The sequence below is a fragment of the Aptenodytes forsteri genome, unplaced genomic scaffold (genome assembly GCF_000699145.1).
Source record: "Aptenodytes forsteri isolate BGI_AS27 unplaced genomic scaffold, ASM69914v1 Scaffold136, whole genome shotgun sequence".
Lineage (NCBI taxonomy): Eukaryota > Metazoa > Chordata > Aves > Sphenisciformes > Spheniscidae > Aptenodytes > Aptenodytes forsteri.
Genome location: NW_008796111.1, coordinates 1,277,546 through 1,285,310, shown reverse-complemented (window position 1 = coordinate 1,285,310; position 7,765 = coordinate 1,277,546). Strand labels below are relative to the sequence as shown.

Sequence of the window (7,765 nt, the reverse complement as noted above, 5' to 3'; positions counted from 1 at the left end):
GGTGCCGGGGCCCCCAACCGCCCTGGCCTGAGCGCTGACGGCTCGTTGTTTAAAGCGAGATGCTGTTCTCCGTTCCAGGGAAAGCAGAGAAGAAAAAATGGAAGGAAACGAAGCTGCTGAAGAAACTGGAAAAACAGCGGATGCGGGAGCTGGCAGAAAAACAAGCCGAGAAGCAGGAGGAGCAGATGGAAGACAAAGGTGATGCCGCTGTGAGCCGGTGGGGAGGCCTGGGTTGAAAGAGCTGGGAGAACTTGGTCGTTAGAAGTCAGCCGGTTTTACGTATCGATAGGAAAGGTGACGCTCGGCTTCATAGATCTGATACAGCTCAGCCCACACACATAAACAGGCACGAACGCAATGCAGCGAGCACTGCACGAAAGACCTTTCTTAAGAGAAAACCTGTGATTAAAACTTAAGAAACAGAGGTTGCTTTTTTCTCCCACCATAACTGCAGTTGAAGCAGTAAATAAAATGCTGTACGCGCAGCTGTCACGCTGTGGCTTCTCTTCTGATCGCACTCTGTTCCCCAGGGCGTCACTACACGCTGAGCGTAGCCCTGCCAGGCTCTATCTTGAACAATGCCCAGTCACTGGAGCTGCGGACGTACCTTGCTGGACAGATCGCTCGGGCCTGTGCCATCTTCTGTGTGGATGAGATCATAGTGTTTGACGAGCATGGAGAAGATGTAAAGTAAGGAGGAGGCATCTTGTTCTGCAGAAAGCGTTTCCTCTCTGCTTTCTGTTTCTTCAGTCTTTTATTAAGCTAAGACCAGGAAAGAACGGCGTGTACCTCAAGCAAACGTTTGAGCCTCTCTCAGATGCCAGGATTACAGGGACCCCTATTCCACTGGGCAAAGATGTTGATTTAACTGCCCTGGCTACTAGGATCATTTATCCCAGCACAGGGGTGACGAAGCAGCAGGAGGTCAAGTTCTCTTGTACTCTTAAATCTTGCTGTGGCGGGGCAGGGCATGCCTATATCCTTATGGAAGACGAATTCCTGTCTTTCAGCTTTTCAACCTGGACCTGCACCTGTGTTAACTGGCCAAGCCATGCAATCCTGTAGCATCCAGCTCGGTAGCATCCAACTGCCAGGTTGTGTCAATACATGATCAAAAACAAAACTGAAAGAGATACTTGGCTTACAGAGAGAGTTCCAAACGTGATTTGTTAAGTCTTTACCTCTGGAGTAGCCTTTTTATAAGACAGCCCATTTATTTCTTGGGGGGTGGAGGGTGCTGCTATTTTCAGATTAAGGAGCAAGGCTTGGTCTTCTGGAGACCTGGCCATTTGGGGCTGTGCAGTCTCATGCCGATTTCACAGGCTGCTCTCTTTCAGGAGCGTGGAGGGGGACTTTGAAGGAATTGGGAGGAGAGGCAAGGCTTGCGTGCAGCTGGCTCGGATCCTGCAGTACTTGGAGTGCCCTCAGTAAGTCCACCATGGCCAGACTGTGCATCTGACTTGCATCAGAACTGACTACCATGGGTATCTCACACTCAAGGCTATGGGAGCAGGAGACAAGTTCTGTTTATATTGCATAGTTATGCAGGAACACAGGATCCAATTGTTTCACGTGTCTGATTCAGGAGTTTAACTAAAAGAAGAGCAGTGAATGCAGGATACAACCTGCGTGATACATTAGAGGTAGATCAGGGACTTGAGGGAGCTAAGCACGCTTTTCTCTGTACTCAGCTCCTTTGAGTCAGAACAGGGGTAGAACTGAGGGTTGGATTCCTTAGAGACAACTGTTTTCACATTTGAACCTTCTCGGATAACAGGTACTTGAGGAAATCCTTTTTTCCAAAACATGAGGATCTGCAGTTTGCAGGTAATGATTCAGTTGTCTCTGTCCCAAGCTGTTGGCTCCCCCTTCCTGAGCTCTGGCTCTTGTTTTGCATGGCATGCCTAGAATTGAAAAACTTTTCCCCGCTTTAGAGCGCTGGCGAGGTGCTGTGCCGTGGTGTGCCGGACCAGAGAGAGAGGGGGCAGCGGAGCAGTTGTACTTAACACCTGGGTTCCCACAGTTTGTGTCCTCTCCTTAGCAGTTGCTTTCCTCTGTGCTGTTCTAGGGCTGCTCAACCCCCTGGACAGCCCCCACCACATGCGGGTGGATGAGGATTCAGAGTACCGAGAAGGCGTAGTGTTGGACCGGCCAACTAAGCCAGGCAGAGGCTCTTTTGTTAACTGTGGGATGAGGAAGGTATGTCTGTTACCAACGATCCCAAAACGATTTTCCCTGCCTCTCGGGCAGATTTGAAGCGGGCAGGGTGGGTACTGCTGAGTTTCTGAAGGCCGCAGCAGGTTTAATGCTGTTGCTGTCTTGTCCCTTCTGGCTCATTAATGGCTGTAGCTTCCCAAGTCCTGGCAGGCCTGCCCATTCCAGCACGTCATTGCTTCAGTGCTGGAGTTGAACCTTTGAGCAGCAAAATAAGTCTCAGGCTGCTGACCCAGCCACCCTGAGCCTGCTCTGCACTGCGTGAACCACACAGGCCCTGATCGCAGAGCCCTTCATTCCAGCTCCAGGCCAGAAGAGATCCCCACTTCCTCAGAGGGTTCCCTTCCTTCCCCACCTTCCCCAGTACTTCCAGAATGTCTGACGCTGATGGTGACTGTCACTGCAGGAGGTGCAGATCGACAGACAGCTGAACCCTGGGTTGCGAGTCACTGTGCGCCTGGAGGAGCCCCAGAAGGCAGGTAATCCACTGCTCCGTTAGTATTGGTAAACTTCAGTCCCGCAGGAGTCGGTCCTTCCATATGACAGCCTTCAGATTACTAACGTTTGAAGGTACCCAACAGCTCTGCACGTTCCCTTCACTCCACACACCATTTTAATAACATCCTTACCATACCTCCTTATTGACTGGAAAGAACTATCAGCTCTTTGACCAACAACAAACAGCCCAAACATACTTGCACACTTTCCAGAACCGTCTCGAAAGGGCGGTTCTTGGTTGTACACCAAGTCAGTGCCCTACCCTGGGAGAAACTGCCGTATGTGGCTGGTCAAATCCAGCTCTCGCTAGGAGATCACAGGGGTTGTTAATCTCTTTGCATCCCTTTCAGAAGCTAAAGTGCGGAAAGGCACCGTGGTGTCCTCACACCACCCTCGGACGGTGTCAGGCTTGTACTGGGGTTACAGCGTCCGCCTTGCCTCCTGCTTGAGTAAGTATTTGCAGGGGTTCTCCGCTCTCTGCCATGTCTCTGCCTGGGCTTCCACACCAATTTCAGGCCTACTGGCTGCACATCTGCAGCACACATTAACATCTCTTTCTTTTGAAATCTCTTTTGTCTCAAAGGTAGCTTACACATGCGGCTAGCAGCCTTGTGGCAATCAAATTGAAGGGCTAAAGCTAGGGGCGTGAATCACCCCGGTCACCCACCAGTACTCCGCCCTGCACTTCCACTCACCCTTGCACCAATGTCCACATTGTAGCAGGAGACAAGAGCTGGTGCTCTCCATCTCCAGCCAGTACATCTCCATTTCCATGATAACTACTTCCCGCGCATTCACATCAAAGCCAGCAGTGACATTTGAGCTCAAGAGCCCTGCAAAATCCTTTTCCTGTCTTCTGATTGATTGCACCTCCTAGGAAAGTCATAAGCCGTTAGTCAAGGAGTGGCTCCTGGCACCTGTTTGAGCTTTGAGGAAAAGGTGCTGCAGTTGAGAAGGGTGCCAGAGACTCCTGCAGTAAGGGAATTGTGTAGGAAAGAGGAATCATTCTTCTGTCTCCTGATGCACTAGTGGCACTTAAAAGCAATTCCTTCTGCTGCTGCCACTCACCTGTGGAGCGTTTCAGCCTGTCCAGAAGGCACGCAGCGTGGGCGAGGGCACCACATGAATAACCCCATATTGTGTTTGTTTCCCAGGTGCTGTCTTTTCAGAGTGCCCGTTCAAGGAAGGCTACGATCTGTCTGTTGGGACCTCGGAGCGGGGCAGCTCCGTGGACCAGGCCACTCTCCCCTCCTTCAGGTTCGTGTCCTGCCTGCTTGGCCCTACTCGGAGCCCCCAGGGAGGCCTGGTGCAGGCAGCAGAGCTGCACTGTGGCCTTGATGTTCTCCCAGGCAGGAACGCTCCTAGATACAAACGCGAGACTTGCCTGCAGGCTCCCTCCTGTGCTCTGCTGCTCCCTTTTGCACCAATGCACATTCCTCTGCGTGACGGAAGCTGGCGGAAGTACCCCAGGACAAGGCCAATTCCTTTCCTGTTTCTCTGGAGTTGGTAGCAGGGACTGTCGCAATGGCCAAGTGCCGTGGGGCTTTGTTAGGGAGGCAGCTGCATCGGGCATTGTCAGCAAGGGACGCAGCTCCCTGCTTCAACAGCACAGAGGAGCTTGAACACAGACCCAGATACCTGAACAAAAGAAACGAGTCTGCTTCTTGCAGATAAAGTTAAGAGAACTGTTTATGCGAAGCCAATTCTTGATCCGCTTGAAGGTTCGAGGCACGTGAGCAGCTCTCCTATGTAAAGCTTGTAGTATCTGCCTAGTGTCTGCCTTGGTACAAGGGGTAAGAGCCAGTCTCCCCTCTCACCCTGTCCCTGTGCTCTCTCCTAGGCATGCCCTTGTCGTGTTTGGAGGCCTTGAGGGCTTGGAAGCTGGGGTTGACGTGGACCCAAACCTGGAGGTCACGGACCCAAGCGTCTTGTTTGACTTCTACCTGAACACTTGTCCCAGCCAAGGCAGCAGAACCATCCGGACAGAGGTAGGGCAGGTGGCTAATGGTGCAGTGGGGCGCAATGCCTGCGTGCGCAGAGCAGTGCTGCGTTTCTGCCTCTGGCAGTGACATGTATGGCCCACGTGTCGTTCCTCACGGTGACGCCTCAGCAAAGAGCGGCTGGCTTGCCTGGTGCTCCTCAGAGAGCAGCAGTTCTGACTGCTGCCTGGGTCTGTTCCAGGAAGCACTGCTGATCTCTCTGTCTGCGCTGAGACCCCACATCAGTGAGGCTGTGAAGACACCCAGCGACAGCTGAGGGAAGGAAAACCACTGACCTTGCCATCGGCTGAGGACTGCCTTGGGGAAGCAGCTGTTCAAACGCGGGGTGCTGGCCAAATCACTCCAAGAGCCTGACAGGGCCAAGACACAGCGTGACTAAAGCTGGCAGCACTGCTCGACCAAGTGTCTGCGCCCTCCTGCCTGGGTGGCCCAGCCAATGGCTGGTTGCTGCCTCTCAGCAGCTGGGACAAGCCTGGCAGCAGACTTGGTCTCAGTAATTCAGACATCTGGGGTGGGGAATAAAGCAGTATGGAACCTCAGCTGCCTTGAAGTCCGTGTGTGAGTGTCTTGGTGTAGGGGACAGGCACTCGGTGTCCAGCGATCCTGCACGCTCAGTGCCCCTGGAGCCATGTGGCCTTCAGACTTGAAGGCAAAACTGAGTCCTTATGCCAAGAAGCTGTTCCTGTCTCGGTTAGCCTGACTCCCCCAGCCTCCCCTTCAACTCCAAGGCTTCCTCCTTCCCAACAGCAGGAAGGGCTGGAGCTTCAATTGGGCCTCAGCACTAAAGCACATCAGCATAGCTCGTTACAGTTTGGCTCCATCTGTAATGCCTTAACCTCTGCCTACAGTGAGCTCAAACAGGAAGGCAGCTGGAAAAGTTGGCTCTGTCCTCCCCTCTTCCTGCTCAGATATTCAGGGCATTGGTAAGAGCAGATAAGAAGCAACCAATGCTTTGGGGTTTTAAAGATTTACTGCTAAAATCATCTTCTGAAAGAAAACAATCATACAATCCTTTGGCCACAGAAAGGCAGGAACCTCTCCTCTCCCCCCCCGCGCCCATCTTGCTCCCATTCTTCCCTGCTAAATAGCAGAAATTATGTAACTTCCCTTTGTGCCTTAATGAGCCAAGGGAGCAATTACAGGGGTACCCTCTGTACTGCAGCTTACGGGCAAATTCAAAAGACATGCTATGGTGTCAAGTGCCCGGGAGCCTTCTGCAGGACCTGCCGCACGTGTGTGTGTCACCGTTACGCAAAACGAGGGGAAGGGTAAAGAGCAGCATTGGTTTGATTCTTATTTCTCACATTTAAAATTGCACGAGGAACTAGTATTCTGTGGACGACTGCTGTGAGTCCCTTCCCACGGAATACCTGGATTTGTTTAGTTGGGGTTCAATGCTTGTTTCCAGCTGTGATGGCTTTCAAGTTACTTGTTCTCTTCAAGATGTTTGGGACAAAGAGGAGCCCCGAGGCTCGCTCAATGCTCTCGATGGGAACCAGGAACCGTTCCAGGGGGATTTTCTCATCCACAGGGCTGTTGGGCATCACATACGAGCGCAACTCAATCTCCCCGCTCTCCTTTTCCAAGATGAGCACCTTGAAGAAATGGGTGGGGACGGCCACATTGTTCTTCCCAATCACCTGGTACTTGACATACATCTTCCCATCGGCCTCCATCCTGCACCAACAGCAATGTCCCATGTTACCTCCTAGTCTGGTACCACATCCGTCCCCTCAGCCCTCCACCACCACCCCTAAGTGAGCCCCCACCCCACAGCATGGCAGGGAGCAGCCCTACTTCTGCAGTAGGGGTGTAAAAACATCGCTGAAACGGAGGCTACGTGACACGGTGAGGCCGAGCTGTGTATTGGGTCTGCTCCCCCCAAATCCCTTCCGTCTCTCTTTAACAGCTTTTCCAAGCTATTTCCTGCTGCTGAAGAGATCTCAACGTGAGCCAGCTGCTCTTCAGTGCTACATGAAGATCTTTGCAAATAAAGTCGTGCTCTTAAGTGGAGAAATAGTCCGTGAAATAAAACCTAGAAGCTTTATTCCGCAGGGAAGGGGTCTGCAGTCTAATCTGTTAATCTAATAATCTAATAATCTACTACTAGATTGTTAAGGACTGCAAACAAAAGCGACTTGGTTATGTTGTAGCTCAAGAAACCCACCTTTACTCACGAAACAATCCACCGAATGGGAAATACACAAACTAACCCTAATCCCAAGAAAGTACCTTTCCACAGAACCTCTGCGCACAGCTGGTCTCACCTACTGAGCGGGGCCTTAGCAGATCACTCCCGTTTGGGAGCAGCTGGGAGGCTGCACCCCCTCAGCCTCCTTTCCTTTCCCTGCACGATGCATCTTTCAAGCGCAGTCCCAGCTTGGCCCTCGTGTTTACCTGGGCAGGTAAAGGGGTCCCGTGCAGACATAGACGTTCTTGTTGTTCCTTGCCAAGCTTCTGCTGTACTTCTCAAGGTTATTCCAGGCGTTCTGGTTTAAATGAGGATCCTAGAAACACAACCAGGGCAACACAGACAGCAAAGTCAGTCGCTGGGGAATTTGTTCGCTGTTCATAACCTGTCTTTTCTGTAACACCAGAAAAAGCGCCCCAGGCACCTTCCAGTGAAATCTCCACTATCGCCTCCGCTCCGGAAGCTGCGTACAGCGAGGTCCTGGTTTGCACACCCGGGAACAGAACCCACTCGCCTCAGACCGTGATTTTTGCAAGCATCTGTCCGCCTGTTTAACTTGGCTCCTGCAACGAGCTGCGCTGAACAGAGTCTCTCACGGTTTGAGAGGAGCGCGCAGGCAGGCGCGTTTGCAGGATCGCTGCTGTTAAGTTTAGCAGGAAATACAGCACCTTCGAGTGACTTCGGCCACTTTGGACCCTCTCTGCCCGAACCACAAACCCCAGGGACAAACAGACGGCAGAGCCCGAGACGCTCCGAGGTGGTTTCCAGCAGGGAGCAGCACCTGTCCTTGAACTCAGACAGCTCCGGCTTCCCCCCTCCACCCGCCCCGGGCGCGGCGAGTCCGCCCGCGGGCCCCCCGGGC

General features: G+C 52.6%; 2 protein-coding genes across 2 annotated transcripts in view; one reads left to right on the top strand and one right to left on the bottom strand.

The window, feature by feature from the left end:
• Positions 1–5,249, top strand: part of SPOUT1 (SPOUT domain containing methyltransferase 1) — a 23,755-nt gene extending 18,506 nt beyond the window's left edge. The window contains exons 2-11 of the mRNA XM_009287007.2: positions 79–198; positions 531–690; positions 1,338–1,427; positions 1,778–1,827; positions 2,069–2,199; positions 2,621–2,693; positions 3,063–3,161; positions 3,867–3,969; positions 4,553–4,700; positions 4,894–5,249. Coding sequence (XP_009285282.2) covers positions 141–198; positions 531–690; positions 1,338–1,427; positions 1,778–1,827; positions 2,069–2,199; positions 2,621–2,693; positions 3,063–3,161; positions 3,867–3,969; positions 4,553–4,700; positions 4,894–4,968 — 987 coding nt within the window. The 5' untranslated portion in view covers positions 79–140 and the 3' untranslated portion in view covers positions 4,969–5,249. The remainder of the gene's footprint in view (positions 1–78; positions 199–530; positions 691–1,337; positions 1,428–1,777; positions 1,828–2,068; positions 2,200–2,620; positions 2,694–3,062; positions 3,162–3,866; positions 3,970–4,552; positions 4,701–4,893) is intronic.
• Positions 5,250–5,669: 420 nt separating this feature from the next.
• Positions 5,670–7,765, bottom strand: part of ENDOG (endonuclease G) — a 3,144-nt gene continuing 1,048 nt past the window's right edge. The window contains exons 2-3 of the mRNA XM_009287006.1: positions 7,110–7,219; positions 5,670–6,389 (exon numbers count right to left, since the gene is read on the bottom strand). Of these exons, the coding sequence (XP_009285281.1) occupies positions 6,104–6,389; positions 7,110–7,219 (396 nt within the window). The 3' untranslated portion in view covers positions 5,670–6,103. The remainder of the gene's footprint in view (positions 6,390–7,109; positions 7,220–7,765) is intronic.